The 26844-nt window shown below is 28.6% G+C and overlaps 1 protein-coding gene across 1 annotated transcript in view; it reads left to right on the forward strand.

The window, feature by feature from the left end:
- The first annotated feature begins 723 nt into the window (after positions 1-723).
- The window catches only part of LOC135926069 (WD repeat domain phosphoinositide-interacting protein 2-like), a 28750-nt gene continuing 2629 nt past the window's right edge, over positions 724-26844 (forward strand). Inside the window, exons 1-10 of the mRNA XM_065461736.1 lie at positions 724-858; positions 901-983; positions 1030-1196; positions 1351-1614; positions 14904-14996; positions 15144-15214; positions 19116-19223; positions 23354-23558; positions 23886-24007; positions 26316-26456. Coding sequence (XP_065317808.1) covers positions 788-858; positions 901-983; positions 1030-1196; positions 1351-1614; positions 14904-14996; positions 15144-15214; positions 19116-19223; positions 23354-23558; positions 23886-24007; positions 26316-26456 — 1325 coding nt within the window. The 5' untranslated portion in view covers positions 724-787. The remainder of the gene's footprint in view (positions 859-900; positions 984-1029; positions 1197-1350; positions 1615-14903; positions 14997-15143; positions 15215-19115; positions 19224-23353; positions 23559-23885; positions 24008-26315; positions 26457-26844) is intronic.

Raw genomic sequence — 26844 nt, forward strand, 5'->3', positions numbered from 1 at the left:
CGGTAAATTAAAATTCAAAATTCATAGTAATGTGATGAAATTTTTGCTGACAAATGCCATTAATTATATAATCCATTTACTGATAAATTAAAATTTTTCTATCTGGAATATTTCTATAATTTTCATTTTCTATCTACAAATCAGTTTATTATATGTGATCATGATATAAAAGCTTTGATTGCAAAAAATGGTTTCATAAAGGGGTAATTGATCTATATCATTAGTTTAAATTTTTCTATCTGGAATATTTCTATAATTTTCATTTTCTATCTACAAATCAGTTTATTATATGTGATCATGATATAAAAGCTTTGATTGCAAAAAATAGTTTCATAAAGGGGTAATTGATCTTTATCATTAGTGATAGCATTATTGTATTGTGGGAATTGTGATGAAGAAGGAGAAAAGCTGATGGTGAGTGGAACTAGAGTGTGTATACTTAAATATATAACAATGAAATTTTTATTGCATCTCATCTTCAGGTTTGCATAGTTTTCCTAAATTATTATAGGTTGGTCGACAACTTGTATAACATGTATTTTACGGGCGAGGTTGGTAATAATCGGGCTGGGTAAAAAACTTAATAGAAAATGTATACAAGCCTGTGGACATCCGACTTCTAATGTATTGTAGCTTTACTGTAGTAATAATTAATGTTCAATTTATCAAATTTTATATTATAAATAACACCATGGAACTTTCAGTGGTTACAGACAAAAATATCTTCCGTCTATCCTTTTTTTTGCAGATGTAACAAAAAAATTTAACTTTAATTTAGTATTAATAGATGAGCCATTTAACTGCTCAAAATAGTGGAGGCGAAGAAATCCGATATGTAATTTTTAACCAAGATTGTAGGTTAGATTCAATTTTACCAAATTAACATAAAAAACATAATAGTTCCCTGACAGTTGGTACAAACAAGGGATGTAAACTGTTTTCCTTACTATCATTTGAAAATTTAGAACAAATTTATGAATATAGTTATATAAATTTTATTGTTATTTTTTTAACAAATATGTATTATAGCTAAAGATGAGGTATACATAGTTGAAAGATTATTTTCTAGTAGTTTGGTTGTCCTTGTGTGTTTCCCATCTCCTAGAAAGCTCAGAGTTTATCATTTTAAAAAGGGAACCGAAATTTGTAGCTACAATTATGCAAACACAATCCTATCAGTTAAACTCAATAGAGCAGTAAATTTTATTTTTTCATTTAATAAATTCATATAAAATTTACAAAAATTATATGATAATGAATTATTTTTTATAATTATAAGTATTCAAATATTCACATTTACTTTATAAATTATATAATATAGAATGAAATTTTATTTTTTTATAATTTCAGAGATTGATAGTGTGTTTAGAAGAAGCCCTATTTATTCATAATATAAAAGATATGAAAGTTCTTCACACAATAAGAGATACACCTCCCAATCCACTAGGTATCTGTGCCCTAACCACAAATTATTTTTACAATGCCTCACATATTCCAAATGTTAATTTGAACAATCTTTCTATAACAAATAATAACAATAATGGAATATGCTATTTAGCTTATCCAGGGTCTAATACTTTTGGTGAAGTGCAGATATTTGATACAATAAATTTGGTAATGTATTAAATACTATAAATAATTTGCTATATTATGGTTTATATTTAATTTAATATATATTTAAATTAATGGTATTGCCAGCATTTTCAACTAAGAGCAAAATAGCTTACTTAAAAATAAAAGGTCCTTTTGTTAGGATACTAACTTGATTTGGAGATATAATATATATATATTATAAAGTTTGATTAAAGGACAGAATATTTTTAAAATCTGCAATTTATATACATTCATAGTGTTGTTAAATGGCTCGTTTTGAGCTGATTTTTAAAAATGGCTAACTCAATATTTTAGCCAGAAAAAAATTACCTAAAACTTGAGATTTTGCTAATAGATGTCCAAACCTTTGTTCCTTCTACAAACAAAATCTTCAGGCTTGCGTAATACTAATACTATCCTGGATGAAATACTGAGTTAGCCGTTTTTAAAAATCGACTCAAAACGAGCCGTTTAACAACACTATACATTCATCATAATTCACAGCCATGAATTTTTGATTTGAAAAAAGGGCACCTGCATCATTTTTTTTTTGAAAATTTATACATTTAATCTGTTATAATAGGTAAAAATTACTTGTACGCAAACTCTCAAGATGAATAATATTAATCAGTGTTATAGGCAGCATAATATCACTATTGTGGATATTTTTATAAGTCACTCTATTTTGAATATTTTTAAAAGTGCCTTTAGAAATTTTTGAAAAATATTTTCATCTTAAACTAAAAAAGATACATATATTTTTTTAAAATTTAAATTAGTAGTGTAATGATATCACTTTTTGGAAGATGATCTGATCTGATATTAAAATGATATCAACCGATTACTGATCTGATATTAAAATGATATCAACCGATTACTGATCTGATATCATATATAATTTTATATTCTGTAAAGATATCAATGGTTTTAATTTTTAATATACCTTTTATTAGTATATCATCTATAATTTAACTATACCATAACATATGTCATTTAAATATATTATAATCATCAGTTATAGTTTATGTTCAATTCAATTGCGATTCTAATAGTATATAAAATATTTTTATTGATAAATCACTTTATTTACATGTAATAAACAAAATTTCTTTTTAGAAATTTATCAGAGTTCAGCCTGTATTTATTTATGATATACATAAAAATATTCCAAATAATATTAAATAAAATAAAAGATTATTTTAAAATAAATTATCGTACACTTTTATAAATAGAATGTGAAAATAAATAACAATATGGCAGAATGTTAATTAATTATTATTAAAGATATTTCGATTTTATTTATAAAAATAAATGGTTTTTTAGATATTACTCTTTAAAAATTTTATAACATTTTATTTTTGTTATAAACGCCATTTTTTATCGGATCTGGAAAATTTTATAATAATGGCCCATAACCGATATTTTAAAATGGGTGAAATATCGACCCGATCTGATAAAAAATATCGGTACATCCCTAATTTAAATTAATAATTTTATCAAGTTTTTATATGTGGGAGATTCTATTAGAAATCAACCAATGTTTCGGATACCATCTCAAAAATAAATGAAACTTAGACTTAAGACAGGCGCATAACCAATGGGGGGGAAATGGGGAAATTTCCCCCACCCCATCGCAAATTTGACTGTTTTCTTAAATATCATTTTAAGCTAATAAAAATTTTACCCTCCACCCCCCCCCCCCCAATCAAAATTTTACAAATATTTGAATAACAATTTTCCAACATAAATCTTTTTTATAAATATATTTTATTAAAATTTCCTTTCCTTGTGAGTACATTAACATTATTCAAAAATATTAATAAAATGGAAAAATTTTAAGTCAAAAAGATTGAAATCAAATGGTAATTTAGTTTATTATTATATATAATTATTTTATTAAATTCAAAATTATTAGTAAGTTAGAATTAATAAGTATTTTTAATATTAATTATTAATAAATATCTATAATTTTTTAAATATTTTATTTTTACTTCGATTTTGTAGAACAGAAGATAGAAATACAAAAGTTAAATAAGGCTGAGCATGAAAAAAAGTAATGTGTCGTCAGAAGCGATATCATTATTGAATTCAATTGATCAATCAGAGTTTATCATTGCTGCTAGTTTCATCAATAAATTATTTTCTTATAGCTCACTACTTTGTTGAAATTTACAAAAACCAGATTTAGATTTGGTTCAGGTTATTGATTTGGCAAAATATATATGAACAGGTAGATACAATAAGAATGAATGTAGATTAATATTTTTATAATATTTAATTTATATAGACGTTGAATCGAAGGCTAAATTTTATGATATAACACTAATTAAACCTCGTCTAGCACCTGGGCAATTATTGAGATGTAAAATAAATATTGGCTCAACTGAAGAATATTATAAAATATCCACTTTCATCCCATTCTTAGATACTTTTTTATCTCAAATAAAAGTATGGTTTTTAGATAAAAAACAAGTCTTTAGCAATCTTCAAGTTTTATTACCCAAAGATCCTTCTTCGTTTTCTAATGCCACTATTGGTAAAATTAAATATTTAGCAAAATTTTATTCCTATGATATTGATACTGAAATAAATTTAATCAGTGAATTCGAATTGAGGTATAAATATTTACTACGTTTAGCTATTTTACCTGAGCATGCTATTGATGCGCTCAATCGGTGTAGAGAAACCTTGGCTCAAATTCCTAATATTTTGAAGTTGTTTTATATTCTACCATGTTTGCCTATTATAACAGGTACGAATGTAAGGACTTTCCAACTTAAGAAGGTTGAAAACATATTTATGAAGTACTACTTCCAAATCTCGACTAAATGGGTTAGCTCTGTTAAATATCCACAGAGATTTGGTTCCAACGACAAATAAAATTCTTGATGAATTGGCAACATTCCCACGAAAATTAAAAATCACATTATAATTATAGTATTTAATAGAAAATTTTGTATAATACTGTATTTGATAAGAAGTTTAAAAAAACTTGTTTTTTAAATTATTTTCTAGTCAATATTTTATAGTTTTGTTAAACGCCTCGTTTTGAGCCGATTTTTAAAAACGGCTAAATATCCAGTATTATGCAAGCCTGAAAATTTTGCTCATAGAAGAAGCAAAGGTCTAGACATATAGTATCGAAATTTTGAGGCTTAGTTAATATTTTTCTGGCGAAAATATTGAGTTAGCCGTTTTTAAAAATCGGCTCAAAACGAGCCGTTTAACAACATTAATATTTTATACACACTAATATTAATATTTTCAATAAAAAAATTATATTATACTTATATTGTATGAGAATTTAAGCTAAGGGTAGCTTTAAAGCAAATTTTATAAAAAAAATGACATTAAAATTTATTTCAACTTTACATTTAAAAAACTTTATTAGATATAATATACCTAACTAAAAATAATAAAAAATAGGCTTGTAATATCCATTAGCACGAATTAGTAAATAATAGTTACAAATATAAATATAATTATTATTAAATTATGAATAATTTAATGGAATAGCTAAAACATAAGACCCGGCCGAAGGCCGGGGGAAAGCTGGCCGAAGGTCAGATAAGGGGAGTTTGGGGGCGAAGCCCCCAACAAATCCCCCCCCCCCCCTCCCATAAGAAAATCCAGGATACGCCACTGACTTAAGAGATAAGTTATAAATTATATTATAGCTCTTAAAATTCTATATTGAAAATATCAAAAAAAACCAAGTATTTTCTTATATCTGGTATAAATAAAAATTAACATTGTTGAGAAGGGATATTTTTGGTTGTTGATATTAGCAAGGAATGTGTATTACCTTTATATTTAACTGTTTAATCAAAAGATAGCGTTTTATCTTTTTTAAACTTTATTAAAATTTTTAATATTTTTACAAGTAAAAAAAATATAATATGGCATTATATTTAAAAATCTTATAATATAATATAATAAAAACTAGCTAATAACCGAATGACGGGGTTGAGGGGTAATTAGTTTGTGTATATGGTACTAAATATACTTTATTAATATATTTTATAAAAATATTAAAATTTAGGAGAAAAAGAGGTAAATGTGTGAATCACACCTCATAAGATATTCTTAATTTAAAGTATATGATTCTTGATGGGCAAAATGAAAAATTTATAAATAAGAGTACGAGAGCTCCCGTTAGTCAACATTGCTGAGCTCGTCAAAAATGACGGGGAATGTGAATTTTCTCCTTACTCTTATTATCGTTGTTACCTGTTATTTGAAGATAATATTCAATTTTTATTCTTTATAACTCCCTCCTCCCTTCAGGCCAGATCCAATCCATTAAAATTAAGTGTAGATGCTATGTTGTGAGTCAAAATATATTTATAACTTTTACTTTGTTAATACCCATATCAATATTATTTGTTAAAATATTGCCGATTACCTATGCCTAATATTTAATATTAGAAAAATTCCCTAGCAAGGTCTTAGGCCACAATGATTTTGAAAAAATTTCACCAACTCCAACCAAAGATCATAATAATGTTGGTAGTTAAGAACTGAAATAAAATATGAGCCTTGGTGTTTTGATCAGGCCGAGCCCAGGCCTGCAAAAAATTTGTTTTAGGTCAATGTCTGATCCATAGTTAATAATAAAAAATTCTCAAGCGTCCAAGCTGATAATAATTTGAAAAATTTTCCACAAGCCCAGCCCAATATAATTTATAAAAATATTTTCCAAGCCCAGCCCAGCCTATTATAATTTAAAAAAATTTTCTCAAACCTGGCCAACCGATAATAATTTTGAAATTTTTTTTCCAAGCCTGGAGCTTGCAAGAAAAAAATAAACATTGATATAATTAGATTACTTTATCAAAATATAGTTTCATTATATAAGAAGAATTGTATTACAAAATTTAAGGTAGGGGGGCGGGGACTGAGTTGAAAAGAACGTTTGCCGGGGATCGAATCCCGTTGATTTAAAAAAAATTTCCTTTTTTTAATAAAATAATAATTTAACTTTAGAGGTATATAGTATCCCTCTCCTTCGATAAGGTTGATAGAAAAAATAAAATTAACATTAAGATGATGGGAAAGTTGATCAAAATATAAAATTAACTTTAAGATGATGGGAAAATTGATACAAAAAATAAAATTAACATTAAGGTGATACGAATTCATAGGCGTAGCCATGATTTTCCTAAGGAGGGGGGAATTAAAAAATTACTGGGGGCTTCGCCCCCAGACTCCCTTTTGGGCGGGCCTTCGGACGGGTTACCTTAGTCTATATATAGTCATTAAATATTTTTACAAGATAGGAGGTTAATTTTAATAAAAAAATAAGCCTGGAACAAATATGAAATATATTTTTATTAGTTTATATAAAATATAATAAATTACTTGTATATACATTAATATAAAAGCATGGTAATAATTTATTCCAAACAAGTATAAGAAATTTATTTAGAAAAAGTAAGTAGGCATATAGTTGATATTCCTCTATTATATAGAATTAGTTACAAAATACTAGGTAAAATTCCACTTTTACAGACATATTTGACAGTTAGAGAATATATTACAGTTAATATTTTAACAAATTTTACTAATCAATGTTCTTGATAATAAATATAGCAACAATTTGCATTCAATTATTTAACGCCATATTAACAAAATTATTTATTTTTTTATATATTCTTTTTTATTAATACCAGATCTTAAATTTATTAAAGTCTCTCCCACAAGCCTTCGACAAATAAATAATAAATAATGTTAATAAATCTTACAACTCCTGTTTTTTACTAAACCAAATTTTATATCTTAAATTTTGCACAACAACACTAAGTTTCTTCAAATTATAAAACCAGACAACTATTTTATTTGAAAATTTTATCCCATTTATATACATTATTTAGTATGCAAAAAAAATTACAAGTACATTAAAAATTCATAAAAATAATAAAATTACAATTATATTAAAGTTCATAAAAAAATAAATTCCTAAACTGAATATTCAAATTAATACTTTACAATCGTCGATAACATATTCATAAACCAACTAATTATATAAAAATATAGTTTATATTCAAATGATTTACTCAAATATAACACCTCCACCCTTGAGACTAACCTTCTACCGCATCTTTCGTTAGTTCCCCATTCTCCCGCACCGGTAACGCTGTGTTGTTAATTGAGGTCTCTACTGCTATTGGACAGAACCTCAACTTGTGCATCCCTCCAAACGATCAACATTCTAGGCGGTTTTTCTTAACCCAATATGGTTCAATTCTTCGTTCGAATCGTTGTCTTTTGGGTACTTCCTGCAGGAGTTCCCCATATCTTTGTTGCGCTTCCGTTCTCGCAGCTTCCATCCATCTGTTAGATTCTACTGATCCGTTCACCTCTCTAATTTCCATCTTTATAATCTTATTGACGCCATCTACTAATATTACTATAAAAATATATACATATTCCATAATCTTCTAATATTCTATCCACATGATAATTCTCTGTTTTAACCCTTATAAATTATGATTCTCCTAATTATGTCTATCATCAATTTCATTTCATCAAGAATTATGATTCTCCTAATTAAGTCTATCATCAATTTTATTTCTTCTAATTATATCCAATATCTCATTCTTGCCCTAAGCTTCTAAGTTTTACTTGTTTCAGGTGTCTATTAAAGGTTCCTTCTGGCCCTTCAATTTCTACTTCTACTTTTTTTCTTCCTATATTCTTACTTACTATACCCTTCCCCCATTTAACTGGACCATCAAACAGTAGAATCCATACTAAACTTCCAACTTTATTCTCATTATATGTATTATCCTTTTGCTTTATCTTCTAATTCAGTTCTTGTTTTTCTACCTAAAAACATCTCTGCTGGTGAATTTCCTTTGCCAGTCTTAGTATTGTTATATGCTTAGCACGGAGAAAAATTACTCCACGATCGATAGAGAGGCTCTGGCTGTGAAATTCGGGCTAAATTGTTTACCAGATATATTATCGAGATTGTTTAATAAAGACATTGTAGACAAAGATCCAATAATCAATAGTTTTAAATATATAGAAGAAGAATTAAATAGTAATGTTATAAGAGCTTTGAAAATAGATACAAGAGAAAAACCGATAACTTTCGAAAGAGTACAGGAGATATCCAAAAAAGATGAAGAATTAATAAGAATTAGAACTTGTTTGAAAGGAGAGGCAGAATGGAAAAGAGAAGACAAGGCCTTTAAGAATATAAGGAATGAATTAAATATAGAAGACAATTATTTATTGAGAGGATATCGATTAGTGATACCTAGTAAGTTAAGAAAAGATACATTAGACGTAATACATACAGGACATCAAGGCATAGAAAGAATGAAAAATAAAGCAAGAGAATATATTTGGTGGCCCAAGATGAATAGTGAAATTGAAGAATTAGCTAGAAGCTGTGAGACTTGTAACTTGTGGGCTAATGTACCAGCAAAGAATAAAGCAGATAAATGGCCAGAAACAGACATTCTAGGTAAAAGAATACATGTAGATTTTTTAGAATATGAAAAAAGAAAATATTTTATCATGGTAGATGCTGGATCGAAATGGGATTGTCAACAGGTTTCAGGTTTAACGAGAAAATAGCGTTGACTAAATAAATGATTTTGCAGGTAAATATGAATTAATGGAAACTTTGGTATCAGATGGAGACCCAGCGCTTTAAGATAGAGTTTTTAACCAATTTTCCGATAGGTGGAATATTAAGCATTTACTATCGCCACAACATTACCCGAAAAGTAATGGGCAAGCCGAGAGAATGGTATCTATTGTTAAAAGCTTGCTAAAAAAAGAAAAATATGGAGAGGGAAAATGGTGGTTATTATTATTAGCATATAACAATACTAAGACTGGCAAAGGAAATTCACCAGCAGAGATGTTTTTAGGTAGAAAAACAAGAACTGAACTTGATTTTTTGAAAGAAAAGATAAAGCAAAAGGATAATACATATGATGAGAAATTTAAAGTTGGAAGTTTAGTATGGATTCTACTGGAAGAAAAAAAGTAGAAGCAGAGATTGAAGGGCAAGAAGGAACCTTTACTAGACACCTGAAACAAGTAAGACTTAGAAGCTTAGGGCGAGAAAAAGATATTGGATATAATTAGAAGAAATAAATTGATGATAGACATAATTATGAGAATCATATTTTCCGATAGAATGAAATTGATGCTAGACATAGTTATGAGAATCATAATTTATAAAGAGATAAATTGATGGTAGACATAATTATGAGAATCATATTGATGATAGACATAATGATGAGAATCATAATTTATAAAGAGATAAATTGATGATAGACCTAATATGAGAATCATATTTTCGGATGAAATGAAATTGATGATAGACATGATTAGGAGAATCATAATTTATAAAGGCATAAATTGATGATAGACTTAATTAGGAGAATTATAATTCTTGATGAAATAAAATTGATGATAGACCTAATTATGAGAATCATAATTTATAAGGGTTAAAACGGTCAAGAGAATTATCATGTGGATAGAATATTAGAAGATTATGGAATATGTATATATTTTTATAGTAATTTTTGTAGATGGCGTCATACTTCCGCTTAGGAAATAAGATTATAAAGATGGAAATTAGAGAGGTGGACGGATCACTAGAATCTAATAGATGGATGGAAGCTGCGAGAACGGAAGCGCAACAAAGATATGGGGAACTCCTGCAGGAAGTACCCAGACAACGATTTGAACGAAAAATTGAACCATATTGGGTTAAGAAAAACCGCCTAGAATGTTGGTCGTGTGGAGGGATTCACAAGTTGAGGTTCTGTCCAATAGCAGTAGAGACCTCAATTAACAATACAACGTTACCGGTGCGGGAGAATGGGGAACTAACGAAAGATGCGGTAGAAGGTTAGTCTCAAGGGTGGAGGTGTTAGATTTGAGTAAATCATTTGAATATAAATTATATTTTTATATAATTAGTTGGTTTATGAATATGTTATCGACGATTGTAAAGTATTAATTTGAATATTCAGTTTAGGAATTAATTTTTTTATGAACTTTAATATACTTGTAATTTTTATTATTTTTTATGAATTTTTTATGTACTTGTAATTTTTTTTGCATATTAAAAAATGTATATAATTAGGATAAAATTTTCAAATAAAATAGTTGTCTGGTTTTATAATTTAAAGAAACTTAGTCTTGTTGTGCAAAATTCAAGATATAAAATTTGGTTTAGTGAAAAACAGGAGTTGTAAGATTTATTAACAAAATTATTTATTTTTTTATACATTCTTTTTTATTAATACCAGGTTCCATTAAGTTTATTAAAGTCTTTCCCACAAGCCTTCGACAAATAGATTACAATTCAAATAAGGAATTGTAACATTATATGAAATTATCGTTGATATCCAAATTTTAGTAGTATAAATAGTGAGATCGAAAATGTAATAATTGAAGGGAAGAAAAAGAGAATGATATATAATTTTTACTTTATATTTAGATTTAATATTTTTACGTTTTAGTTTGTTATTTAAATAATTTTGATTAACTATCTATTATAATAAATTAATTATCATCTCCAATTTTGATCATAATAATCATATATGTTTGAAACAGTATTGGATTTAAAATAAAATAATCCAATGAATATACACAATGTGATATCCTGGTATACAGATATGGTTATTATTTTTTTATCGTATTCCATTTTGCGCATATTAATAGAATTACCTGAGGCGATAATTTGTAAGTACGACCTGTTGCTGCTATGGGACTAACTATCGTTTTAATAGCGACCATCTCTTTCCCTCAATCGTGGGGTAAAAGAAGAATGGTGATAGCCCATGGGAATGTAATATCTCCTCAGTAAAATCATTCTTTTTTATTACTGTTACTGTGGCTAACCACCAAAAATCATCATAAATATATATGTGATTGGTCTTTTATTTAGGACCATGGTCTGGTCTGATCTGGTCTGGTCTTTTTTCTAAGCATATTTTTATGACGATTTTTGGTGGTTAGCCACAATACTAAAAAAAGAATAAAATTACTGAGGTGATATATATTTCTTATTTACAACCGCATGGACAAACATCTTTCTTTTACTCCACAAGTGACATCAAATAATAACGATAGTAGATCTCAACAGCGACAAGACATACCTAGAAATTATGACCTCAGGAAATTCCATTAATAAGCACAAAATGAAATATGATAAAGATAATCGAGATATTTTTTATAATAGTTTTGTATATAAAATTTTAAAATATGTTTATTTTACAATACAGCGTCCAAATAATAATCATATCCATATGGGCTGCCTGCTTATATCGCTCCAGGACATTAAATTTTAATATCAATATAGTATATATTTTTTTTAAATTATATTATATTGTTTTTATATAACGCCATCTATATTATATTTTTTATTTATAAAAATATTAATAAAAAAAGATCTAACGCTATCGATTTTTTTGATTAAACAGTTAAATATTAAGGTAACGAACATTCCTAGCATCAACATCCAAAAAAAACCCCTTCTCAACAATGTTGATTTTTTATTTTTACCGGGAAAAAGAGAACACGCAGAATATTTTTTGATATTTTCCAATATAGAACTTTAAGGGCTATAAAATGATATAGATGTTGTATATTTATCTTAAATATTTTTTTAAAAAAAGATTTAATAAAATAACGCATTACACGATTTTCACTTTGATGACGTATATCATTCGATCTGATTGAGATAGCTTTCTAGAATTTTGATTTTACTAAAATGTACGGCATAGATAATTATCATACCAAGTTTCATTTATTTTAGAGATGGTCGTCCGAAAATCTCGTTTTTTTTGGTTGATTTGACAATGTACAAAATTACATTCATTTTTTTTTTAGTTTTTTTGAACTTCTATCCTTTTAAAACTGGATAAATTCATAGCTTATTGTTTTAACTTTAATAAAATCTTTTATTTATTAAAATTTCTTTAAGAATTAAAAAAATATCTATTGTTACACCCCATGTACATCGTATATGGTGCTCAAGTTATACATTGTATCTTGTAGCTGCTATTGATCTACGAGATTTTCAACCTATTATGATAAAATATAATGCCCTAGGTAGCCCAAAAACGACAGAGATTATTAGAAGGATATTAGGGCATATAAAATTATTTATATATATATATCTTGTATCACTAGGAATAGTCGGTACAGCTGCTTATTAAAATTTAAAAATGAATAAACCACTTTATGAAAAAATTAAAATAGATTTTCTTTCATAATATCTCAAAGACAAAATAAACAGTCTAATTGTTGCTACTATGGCTAGTTTTAAAAAATATTAAAAGCTTAATTGAAATTGAAACTACATTTTTTGTCAACCTATACTTCTTATCTTTTTAAACACCGATGAACTGTAAGTTAATGTTGAAGAGAATAAAACATCCATTAATAAGTAAAGTATTAACTATTTTAATAATGTGGAGAATGTGCCAATTAATTCTACCATTGACGAAAATTATCAAAAATGCTCAAAAGGTTGAATTAGAAGTAATTATTTGAAAGGCGATGGGCATAATACAAAAATTTTTGAAGATGTTTTCTAAATTAGATATTTGATCAAATTTTACCTAAAAATGCCATATATTTTTTGTTAAAAAATCTTTTATGAATAATTGTAATTTTTATGCATAAAATGTTTTTCATGATGAAATCACAATTTTTCTTAAATCAAACGACTGATATTGATATGATAAGAAATATCAAAGATATTTTTCTTAAATATAATATATGATTACCCTGACCCATAGTGATGCAAAATCGCTCCACTCAAGCCGACTCCAAAAGAGTTTAGCCGAGCTTATAACTGAAAAAATCGGCTCAGCCTGGGTGCGCACTTAGCCTTGGAGCTCGAGTCAAAAAATCGGTTTAGGCGAACTCGAAATCGGTGTATTATCTCTCAATCGGAACTTATCAAATCCCAGCCCGATCCCAGAATTTTTTTTTTATTTTTCCCGAAAATTAATTTCAATAGGTGTTAAAAAATCTTATTTTGTTTACCCCCTATATTGTATAATCACACTCATTTCAATGTAATATGGGGATGGTAATTTTATTTCATTTTATCCTTTTCAACTTTATATTATCAATGTTTAAAGATGTCAACGGGAAAACTTTTTTTTTTAATAATGATTGTTTTTATCATTTTAAAATTTATAAAAATTCAAAATTAGTTAATATAATATGGAATTTAAATCCCGACTTTTTATTATTAAAGCATAACAAATTTAAGAACAGAAAATCAAATAGAAAGAGGTAATTGAAAATTTTGATTTTGAAATTATATATAATTAATTCTTAAAAAAGTACGTAAAAAATATCTTTATAAGGGTACGTATTTTCTATAGAAATTTAAAACAAAACAGAATTATATAATAATAAAAACGCAAAATTATGTTTATAGGGTCGGTATTTTCCATAGAAATTTAAAATAAAAGCAACACTATACCCATCCTTATTTTTCAATAGTCAAATATAATATAAAAGTATAATTATACATTTAGTTCCAATTTTGAGTGATAATACTTCGAGTTCAAGGATGAGTCAATTTTTTCGGCTCGCGCTCCAAGGTTGAGCCGATTTTTTAGGCCCGCAAATCCAAGGTCGAGACTATTTAGGCTGAGCCGGTTGAAGTGGAGCGATTTTGCATCATTACTGGCCCGGGCTACTTTGATTATTTTATTGAGAAAAATAAGTTTTATCTATTTTCTACCTTTTATTTACATGATTTTTACATATGTATATAGTACCTGTATTCGATTTAAAAAATTTATAAACCTTTCTACTAGTGAGGTCGGTGAAGTCTGACTGGTAAAAAAAATTTTTATGAAGGGAAATAACATTGCTTAATTCTAAACTTTGAAAAATTTACTTAATTTTGGCTTGACCCGATAAAATATTTTGCACAAGTTGTGTAATACCATTCTTTGATTACAATATATTTTTTAATTATATTTAATAAAACGATTTTTTACAAAATTTGTCCAATTTCTTTGGAGCAGGGGTAGTGTTGTTAAAAGGCACGATTAACACTATTTTAGCTAAAAAATATTACACAAACCTGGAGATTTCGCTCAATGGCAGAAAGGTTTAAACATCTATAAAAAAATCTTGAGGCTTGTATATTATGTTGGCTAATATCATAATTTAAAATTGGTAAGCCCTTTAACAAAATTAGACTAGGGGCATTTGAAGGGACTAGGCTCTTATATGCCACCCTTTAGTTATGGTATATTTATTTTATCAATTACTTAAATCAATAACAATTTTTATATTATTAGAGAGCGGTTACAATGATATCAGCTCATGAAAATCCTGTAGCAGCGTTGGCATTCAATAATACTGGTAGTAAAATAGCCACTGCTTCTGAAAAGGTTATTATACTTTAATGAAAATAAATAAAATAAGGAATGAATGAATAGGGGATAGATGTAGAAAGCAATGGAAGGAGAAAGGAAAAAAAAATAAAAATAATATATTAAACTTAAAACATAATTTTATTATATTAAAACATATTATAGGGAACTGTTATCAGAGTGTTTTCTACCACTGAAGGCATTAAATTATTTGAATTTAGAAGGGGAATGAAAAGGTAAACAAAAATTGTAAAGAATTCTTATTGGAAATAAATTTATAGACGAATTATTGATCTTTTTAAAGGCAATATTAGAAATTTTGTAATTTTACACACATAATGAAAACTCAATTTTGGTTCCTCTCTACCAATATTTTATCAAAATACACTATTCTACAAATATGATTTGTCATCCTACGCAGTTTTATACGTATATAAAAAAGAGATCAGTTCTGGATTTAAAAAAAAGGTTTTTGGCTCGGCCTGTAATATATTTAAAATATATTAAAAAATAGCATAATATATAAAACTATATTAAAATAAGGTTATTGCTTAAGTCGAGGGGTGTATTATTTTATTTTATTTTGTTATTTTTTTTATGTTATTTTTTTTATGTTTTTTTAAATTAATATAGTATTATTTGGTGATAATTTTTTTTGTGATTAATTTTAAAAATATTGTTGCATATTTTTATTATTTAGTGATAATTTTTTTCTTTTTTAAAAATATTCCTTAATTCCGAGGGAGGGGAGGAGGGTAGAAGAATTGTGATGAGTCAATTTTATTCATTAAATTGAAATATAGTCTGATAATCTAAGCAATTTTAGGAAAATTAGCATAAAATCTTAAATTTTGTATTTATTAGGGGTAAAATAGACCCCATCTTTAAATTCTAAGTGATTTTTTCAACCTTTGTTGGGAAGGGTTAATTCGAAATAAATTGAAATATATTATTGAAATTTATACAAAATAAAAATATCGAAATATAGTAATAAACGAGTCAATTTTATTCATTAAATTGAATTGTATTAAAATGTATACAGTCATTTATAAATAGAATAAAAAGATCAAAGCGATTTAATAATTTATGTTTTCTAAAATATCTATATTCAAGTAAATATTCATGAATATTCTCTCGATCCCCATGTCTTTTATAGTTTTCCTTAAGATCCCGCCACAGTCTTTCGACTTTTTGGGTGTGAATGGATCTATCATTTGGGTCAACGAAGTTTCGGGAATGATTGACCCTATAATGGAAATAATTTGTTTGATCCAACCGATTATATCTAAGATAAATAGATTTAAATATATTACTACTTTTGATTTACAGAAAAATATATTTACATACCCTAACCATGAGTCAGTCATTATCGTGGAATCTTGCATAACATTATCTTTAACCACACGCAGCGTGGTATCTTGATCCCTCGTTGTTGTTGCACTTAGAAATATTTCATCCGTCTCGCGACATATGCCACCGATGATCCATATAGCCTCGGAAATCAAATGCCGGCCACGATTATATTTACGCTTCCACACATGAGTTTCATCTATTTCGATAACTCTGCCAGGCCCCCCGATCTTTGTATGATTCGAAGCTATATGGAACCCACATACCTTGCGAAATTTTTTAAACCTATATAAATTAAATATAAAAACCATATTTTACTTTAAATTACCATCCAGAAATTGCATTCCTATGATAATCCAATTCCTTCGAAGCACTTAAAATTTTATAACGGCCTAAAAATAATTTTGTTCTTTAATATTTTTTAAATAATTACTACTTAAATACAGGTATACTAGTCTTAAAAATTTCCCAACGTCCTGAATCCCTTCAAAAATAGAATCTAAAAATTTGTCATTTATGATATAAAATTAGTATTACATTTCCATATCGAATATGATCTACGACATCTATTGCATCGATATCGCAAACTATTCTTATTTTTTTCTACCCGCATTATGGAATTGCAACAAGTATGCTCTATTCCTAAAGGGATTAATTGATTATTAAGGCAAAATTGATAAGTTGTTTCAACAGTATTAGTAAACACACTTAGTGTAAAAATATTCATTTTAAAAGAAAAAAACGGAAATAAATTAAATCTTTTTATCTTAGATATAATCGGTTGGATCAAACAAATTATTTCCATTATAGGGTTAATCATTCCCGAAACTTCGTTGACCCAAATGATAGATCCATTCACACCCAAAAAGTCGAAAGACTGTGGCGGGATCTTAAGGAAAACTATAAAAGACATGGGGATCGAGAGAATATTCATGAATATTTACTTGAATATAGATATTTTAGAAAACATAAATTATTAAATCGCTTTGATCTTTTTATTCTATTTATAAATGACTGTATACATTTTAATACAATTTTTCAATTTAATGAATAAAATTGACTCGTTTATTACTATATTTCGATATTTTTATTTTGTATAAATTTCAATAATATATTTCAATTTATTTCGAATTAACCCTTCCCAACAAAGGTTAAAAAAATCACTTAGAATTTAAAGATGGGGTCTATTTTACCCCTAATAAATACAAAATTTAAGATTTTATGCTAATTTTCCTAAAATTGCTTAGATTATCATACTATATTTCAATTTAATGAATAAAATTGACTCATCACAATTCTTCTACCCTCCTCCCCTCCCTAGGAATTAAGGAATATTTTTAAAAAAGAAAAAAATATTTTAAAATATCTTAAAAGAAAAAATACATATTAATTTAAAAATTTATCACCAAATAATAAAAATATGCTACATTATTTTAAAAATTTATCACAAAAAAAAATTATCACTAAATAATAAAAATATGCAACAATATTTTAAAAATTTATCACAAAAAAAATTATCGCCAAATAATACTATATTAATTTAAAATAACATTTAAAAAAAACATAAAAAAAATAACATAAAAAAAATAACAAAAAAAATAACATAAAAAAAATAACAAAAAAAAATAATATACCCCTCGACTTAAGCAATAACCTAAAATAATATATGAAAGCATGTAAACAATTTAAAATAAGACAAATATAAAACTGTATAAAAATATTTAAAAAAAAACATATAAGGTGGGGAGGGAGGGGGCAAAAATAAAACTAAGATAGATGCTGCGGAACACGGCGATTTGAGTTGAATATAACATTTTAAAGGAGGATCCATGATCCCCATTTATCTTCAAAAAAAATGGCCTAAGGAGTCTAGGGACTCATTGGTAGAAATAACTATTGGGATAAAGGGAAAATCTGAAAAGTCATGGTACTTTCCTATTTTTGACCTTTTGACTTTAATAATCGGATCAATGTTTGGGTTAGAGGTAAATTGGGAGACACATATGAAATCCCAAATAAGGTGTTTTTCTCTAAAAAAAGGAATGTTTGTGAGCTCATCTTGTCTTTTACCATCAGACAGGGATAATTGAACGGATTCTATGAGGTTTGGATAGTTGGCCATAATTTGTTCGAGATTATAGAGTTAATAGCTCCATGGCGATTTTACCTCCTTTCGATTATAAACAGGTTAGACCATGCCTGCACCCTTTACATTTATGTAGTAGACATATACCCTAGTCTATACCCTATAGTCACCCTCAGCTCCTCGTCGGATAGCAAAAGGGAAATTGGCACTAAGGACAGCTTGTCATTCGTGGCCAGAGTTTTGTCTCAAGTATTTTAAATAAAAATATTTACTAATTGCCCGGCCCCAAAATATATTTTGCTCCAAAATTACCCGGCGTGAGATAACTGATATGAAATACACAGTATTAAATTAATTTTATTATTAATATACTTTGAAATATGAATAAAAATTTTTAAGTACAAGAATAATGGTTATTATAATTTAAAAATTGAGCTTGTCTGTATCCTCATGTAAATAAACAGATAATTTTTTTTATAGATATAGATAATAACACATTTTTGATACAAATTTCATATTTTTATTTTTTTTGTAACAATTAGTTATCGATTACCAATATTGCATAATATATTTTAACGGTGAATAAGAGTTGGTTCTAAAAAAAAATAGCTACTCCCTCCCACGCAAGATCTTTCTTTATTTTATGAGTTAAATTTTTTATTGTATACTTTATTTATTTAAAAAAAAACAACTTGCATAAGATGTGTAACAGTATTCTCCTTGCATTTCAGTCCTGATTCACTGTTCTTAGCCCTATCCAGTAATACAGAGACCGTTCACGTTTTTAAGTTGGAAATCGTTAAAAATAGGTTTGTATTTGATTAATAAATCGGAACAAAATATTTAAGATTTTTTTTAATCACAAAAATATGTTTCCTAATATGCCAATCTTATTTTCTGTATTTAGTAAATAAGTAATTTGATATTTCAAATAAATTTTCCCCAAAATCGGGGTGAATAGTTATTAAATTAGTGGGAAGTATGGTGTATATAAATTTTTATTGAATTCATACTTTGGTTATCGATATAATAATCGTATAGCGCATTTCGATATAAATGTGTTTATTTGAATTAAGTATTTTTACTTAGTAATACATTTTGTCATTTCACTAATATTCCGCGTGAGTTAAAATATATAAATTACATTTTGTACTACTTTCTTTCAACTATTTCTCGTCCTTTATATATATATATATATGATATTATTTTCATATAAAATAAAAAACAATCATTATATAGTGTTAAACATTTTAACGCTCGCAGTTTTAATAAAATTATATCAGAAACTATTAAATTAAACAATATAGGTTACTTTATGGTAAAATTTTAAAATATTATTATTTATTTTTGTTTTTTTACCTTTTTTATTATTGTTAAAAACACGACACATCAACATTCCACCCTCCAAAGAAATCCTGCCTATGTTTTCTTCGGATATGTTGATTGGTAAACGCTATTGACGTTTATGATGAAGTTTTCTAAATGTTAAGGTATTCGTTTGATTCTGATAGGCCGAGCGTTGTCTAGAACCTCTCTTGTTAGTTCTTGTTGCTTCTTTCTCTGTCTACATCACACCTTTGCCCCATTTGTTTCGTCGCCAAGCAATACGTCATTCATGCTCATGGTGTGGTCTTTTTAAACTGAACGATGGCTTGGTAAAGCGAAAGCAGCCCTTGTGAATAGACTTCGTGAGTAGATACCTGGGGTCATCTTGTATAGGAATCTGCGGGAAAGCTTGCTTGCATTCTATTTTGGTAAATATCGTGCCCTTAGCATACTTTTCAATCAGATCGTTTGTGCGCAGTATCGGGTATCTAGACTAGAGCAAGGTTTATGATGTCCTTCAAGTCAGCACATACCCCCACGATGCCGTCTCCTTTGATAACAGGTGTCAATGGACTTGTCCATCTGACTTGAGACACAGACTCTATGATGCCCTCCTTAGGCCGCCATCCAATTCCCGTGTCATTGCATCAATCCTGGCATAGGGTTAGGGGGTATAATTTTAGGCACAGCATCGAGATTTAAGTGAATTTTCACTTGTCTGATCATCTTGGGTTTGTATGAGTGTGTTGATTCAAGGTTTTTTTTTTATTGTTGAGATCACCTTCTCGAGATCTTCATCTAAGTTACCCACAAATAACGTTTTTAATATGTTATTGAAGGTGTGGAACCATCATCCTAGCAGGGGGCACTTATCACTATCCACCACTATGGCCTCCAGCGTTTGTGTGTTTCCTTCAAACTTAACGTTAACACTGGCTAGACCTATGATCTTGATAGCGAATCCGTCGTACCCTGTCTGCTTCTTATGCGTACGTGTCGTGGCTATGCCTATAGTCTTAGCTGTATGCTTCGGAAGTATCGTGTATTGGTACCGGTGTCTTGCATCAACGTGGGTATGTTGTTGATGCTCACCGTGATGTTGTACACATCATATCTGGTGTCATTGACCCCCAGATTGTACACCTCCTGATTCTGAAGATTGTACTCTACATAGTATAGTTGGTCTTCGATTGACAATCACGATCTTTATAATCATAAGATCTGACTGTAATGGTTGGGCCTTAGCGAATATTTCGGAAAGCCATTAATATGTTGAGGGTTATGTCTATGCTGACCGCAACGTGGATAGTTGGTTCGGTTATGGCCCCTAAAGCAATCATCCCGTTGATCAAGGCTTTGACGATGGTCACAACGATAGTCGTGGCGGTTGTTATGAAAGTTGTACCCGCTATTGTTGTATCGATCATCGTAGTGATTGTCCAAAGGGTTGCGGTCTGACCATTATCGTAGCATTGATCGAAACGGTTATCGCAGTAGTTGTCGTGGCTTCCGTCATCGTTTGTCACGGCAGTTGTCGTACCGTATATCGTAACGTTTATCGAAGCGTTTGTCGCGGTAGTTGTCTTAGCGTGTATTGTCGCGTTCATAGAGGCGTTTGTCACGGTAGTTATCGAAGCGTTTTTCGTGGCAGTTGTCATACCTGAGCTGGAGTTGCCTGGTGAAAGCATCATATTTCACAAGTGATTTCCGAAGTGGATTAGACTGCTTGGGCTTCACAGTCTTATGGCTATTTTTAGCTCGGCTTATATAGTTTATCTCTTCTTGTGTTCCAGGTGATTCAGCCGAATATATGGCTTCTACTTTCACCACTCCCTTGATGTCGTTTGACTCCGTGATGTCTTCCTCTAGACCTAGATTGTAAATATCTTCTATCGTCATAGAGCACCTGACCGCTTTCCTGTCATCTTTGGAAATCGAAGCAACTCCCACTTTCTCGATAATGCGTTGAATGCCATCGAATTTGCATTCGTTATTGAGTCCGGCTACGCGTGTAACCCATGTTGAGAACGTCTTCTCCTTGCCTTGGGTGGCAGCATAAAATATGGAAGTTTGGCATTCTCTATCTTCGAAGGATGTTGGAGCTTGAGTTTGCTGAGAAGAGCTATCGGGTTCTGTAGGTCTGCCTCCGTACAGATTGCTCCAATGTTGTTAAACTCGTCATCCGGTAGACTTTAGAGAAACAACGCGGCCTTTTTTCAGTTGTAGATTTTGCTAGTGTCGAAAAAACTTTGCAATTTCCCTATATAAGCCCTGTCGTCGCTGGAAATCCAGCTTGTCGAATTCGGTCATATATGAGGAGTTGTTTGGAGCATCATAGTTAAAGATATTCAGATAAAAGCGTTATATTTACTTCATGCGAAAATGATAATGTGGAAAAACGTCGTCCAGGCCTCCATGTTAAATTAGTGGGAAGTATGGTGTATATAAATATCTTTTATTAAATCATACTTTGGTTATTGAAATAATAATCGTATAGTGCGTTTCGATATAAATGTGTTTATTTGTATTAAGTATTTTTATTTAGTAAATATATGGATTACATTTTGTCATTTCTCTTATATTCCGCGTGAGTTAAAATATATAAATTACATTTTGTACTACTTTCTTCTAACTATTTCTCGTCCTTTATATATATGATATTATTTTCATATAAAATAAAAAACAATCATTATATAATGTTAAACATCTTAACGCTCGCAGTGTTAATAAAATTATATCACAAACTATTAAATTAAACAATCATAGGTTACTTTATGATAAAATTAAAATAATTTTTTTTAAATATTATTTTTTTTTTCTTCTTTTTTTATTATTGTTTAATTTCGTAAAATGTATTAAAATCACTGATTATTTTTATTTAAATAAAAATTTCATTTAAATCGGATTTTTTTTTTTTAAAAAAAATTGAATTTTATATGTCTAAAACTTTAAACTTGGGAATTTATTAATAAAATCTTTATACGGCTTATTTATATTTCTTTATTCAAATTAAGGAGGAATGAACAATTTCATATTTTTATTCAAATTATTATTTGTTAATATTACAATTACAAATATATTCAAAATAATTGATGAAATTATTTTTTTTAAATTATATTTTTGTAAGCATTAATTTTCACTTATTAAACCGCTAAAATAATGCTCAAAGGGTATTTGTAGTAAAATTTCAACTGATGAATTTATATTTTTTTTATATAGTTGAATTTTAAAAACAAATCACTTGATTTATATTTCCATCCTTTAATTCTTATCGGAGTTTTGAAATTTGACTAAAAAAGTTTCAGGTTTGGAGTATTTAAAAACACGGTTTTGGTTCCAGTTCCTAGATTTGACTAGAAGAGGGTTCTAAGTTCTATTTTAAGCATAAATAAACCCTCTAAAATGAATCAAGCAACATTTTGAACCATATATGTCTATAAAATTTTGTGAAAACCGGTTCAGATTTCTGGATATTAAAATGGGTATTTATAATTTTTAAGAGAGGTGGTTTTACATATGTCCAGGTTCAAACCCCTGATTTAAATGATCTAAGAGAGGTAGATAATTTTGTCTTTCATACTTTTATAGACGATATATGATTCAAAATTTTTAGATCATCGCTAGAAGAAAATATGTCTAACCCCTCCTCAACCCTATCTAAATTAAACAATTCACCTACACAAGGTAAATCAAATACTTCGAATCAATGTCCCATCACTACAAGTTCTATTAATATGATGGAGGCACCTACTCATAGATCTTCCAATTTATTGAACGGGGTTATAGGGAGCGGAACGTTGGTTGATTACTTCAACAAGGTTAATTTTTTTTCTTAAGCGAATTATACAAGGCGCCCTATTTTTAACCGCATTGCATATTTGTGATCAGAGGGAATACTTTATTATTGATTTTGGAAGGTTTACGGCTTGGTCAAACATTTACGCTATACATTTTTTAAAGTTATAATTCTTGAATTTTACGTAATTTATTTTATAAAGAGCCGCGAAATCATTTAAAAATTATTATTTTTTATTTTCTAGGTTTGTGTTTTAGAGGCAATATTGATCAGATTTAGGAAATTCTATTAATTAAAGATCCCCCTGCCATTACTTTGGGAATAAAATTAAAGAATATACTTTATTTAGGCTCTTTCCACAACTTCTAACCTTTTACCGGCTCAAATGGGAGACATGTTATGGCAAAGCAGGGATTTTGCAACTGCCTATCTACCTTTCCTCGCTGTTAAAAATGTTTGCGCCGTTATGAAGTTGGTATTAGATTTTTAATCAGCGTTTTTTAATGTTAATTAGTCTCCTTTAATTGAAATAATCATATATTTTAATTGTAAATGTATAAAAGTTGCAGAAGCTATTAGAGAAGGCCAAAAAGGGTGTCCGCTCAGATATTGAATTTTGAGAAGCGCCTCTTTCAATTTTGAGACGCGTCTTTTCCAGGATATAGATTATCTTGACTCTATAATCCTCTTCGACATATAGCGTCAGAAATAGCAAAGTCTTTTAAAAAAGATAATAATTTTTAAAATATGCTTGTATTTTGAGAAATCGGTACTTTTTTTTCCTGCACCATTTAACTGAAGGATATATCGAATTAACATGAGAATAATGTAAAAGTAAAAGAAATAAATTGCACTCATAAACGGACTTTTATAAACTGATCACGTCCCATCTTAGAAAAAAAGATGGGACGGAAGTTTGACCTTCTCTAGGAGATTGCCCTGGCTCATTTGGTAAGGTCGCCAGAAATTTCAGATTTTTCTTAAATAATTTTACAAAAATGGGAAGTCTTAGGACTTAAATATTGGTAATTAAATATGCCGCGCTATGATTTTTTTTATCTTTTATTTTATGAATTTGTAAAACACAGAATAATAATTATCTTGAACGAAATAAGATAATATATATACTTCTATTTTTTCGCGCATATATATTGCAAAATAATTTACTCCAAAAAAACAAATTAGTAATAAAATTAAAAAAAAAACAATTTTACAATTACTAAATTTTCATTTCTTTTATAAACAAAAATAATATAAATTAAAGAATAACTGCTCATGATAATCAAAAAAATATTTGTCACAAAAATATAAGCATGAAAAGATAAAATTAGTCCAAATGTCTCACCGCCACTCTACCAATGGTCATTGCCTTTGATTCCATTCCATAATATGGTTACCCACTCTGGCCGCTTCCCATAATTATTTTTCCTTCATCATTTCTTCCAGAGTCTGAGCTCCATCATTAGCATATTAGTATCGTTAACTCTTTAGTTCCCCGAATCTTCTCATTTCCTTTAGTAATATCGATTGCGTCAGTGTTAAGAATAACCATATCCACCGATTGAGCTAGTATTAAACATAATCATATCCATAGATTGCGCCGGTGTTGATCACAACCGTATCCTTACTTGCGCCAATGCTGATAACACAACCATAGCTAGATTTTGATTTTGTTGGCCCATTAGATTCTTTCCTCAATCATGATTACCAAATTAAATTTTAAACTCTTAAATACTTACAACGGGTTAAATTCATTATCCCTCACAATAACAGGACTCGATGTCACTCTTCCGGGTTCTACCCACTTTCATATTTGGTCCCGGTGCCTAACTCCTCAAATTCCACTGGTAAATCTCACGCCACAATTTCTGTTCAATATTCTTTACTATAACCCCCTGACTCCTATTTCTTGGTTCCTCCAAAGACTCGGGCCCATAAAGTTACTCATATATAAATTTCATATCTCTCCACTTCTAACCTTTCGTTTGGTTTCTCTTTCAATAAATCCAACAAAATTCGGGTTCGCCTCTAGAATTTTATTGGCCTGGACTGCTCCACCCCTTTTCGGTTATTATTATAAAAGTAGGCATATCAATAAATGGGGGAGGGGGCCCTCCACATGTCTTACAGAGAATAGATCTATAAGGGTAAGGTATTAAATTAAAACAGATGGGGGGGGTGCTAGAGGGTAATGTCGGGATGTTGCCTCTAAGTTATTTATAGACCCTGGGCATTTTATTTACAAATCATACTGATCCGATAATGGATATGCAATAATCCCAATAATTTAAAAATTCTTAAATACGATTGACAAACAATAAAGGAAAAAATTATAAATCTTTTATTACTAATCATACTTGAGTCGAAATTTTTTAACGACTAACATATTTCAATTCCTAAAAATAGATATTATTGTTCCTTTCCTTATATTTTAATCATTTCCGGATTCTGGCTCTAGCAGTATTTTAAAACGGGTTCAGGTCGACTCCTTAAAATTTAAAATGGTTAGTTCTTTATGTGACCCATTTAGGGTTTGGTTTCAGACTTGAAAAGGTACTTATAGACATATCTTATTAGAAATTATGTTCAGAATGGAGGGGAGAGAAGAGGGGGCATTATAATCATTGTTTTCTATTAATTAAGAATTACTATAATTTTCTGATGTAGATATGAAATATTTTTAATTTTAAAATAAAACATTAGAATGGAAAACAAAATTTAAATGTGAATTGCAGGAATTCAGAGTTTTAATAAAATGTATTTTATGATTTTAAAACAGTCCGCCTTCAGATTTTCAAAAAACTTCGATACTTCAAGAAAATAAAAGACTTCTGCTAATAGCATCTTATACGGGAACCCTCTATATTTACGAATTTGACCAGGAGATCGGAGGCGATTGTTCGTTTGTTAAATCTTTCAAGTTTGCTAAAAATTATTTTATATGCGATCTTAAGAAATTTATTTTTTAATTTAAATCCATTTTTGAATAACCAGGAAATCGATTCATAGGCAATATAATTTTTTTTTTAAATTTACTAAATTAAAGCGTTTTTATAATTATTTTAAGGCATGCGAAAAATTAATTTCTGATCTCAAACAATTTATGAAATATTAATGATTATATATTAAAATTTACTTTAAAATCGTTTCATAAATAAGTGCTATTGACATATACTCTTTATAAAGTATATTATTATAAATATAAATTAGCATACCTTGATTGATTCAATATTAATTATAACAATCTTGACTGTATAAAATTTAGGGTTTCGAACCGTTAAGTATAGCGGTTCGTTTCGGTTTTTAGT

This window comes from Gordionus sp. m RMFG-2023, chromosome 3, assembly GCF_954871325.1.
Source record: "Gordionus sp. m RMFG-2023 chromosome 3, tfGorSpeb1-WG-v2, whole genome shotgun sequence".
NCBI lineage: Eukaryota > Metazoa > Nematomorpha > Gordioida > Chordodea > Parachordodidae > Gordionus > Gordionus sp. m RMFG-2023.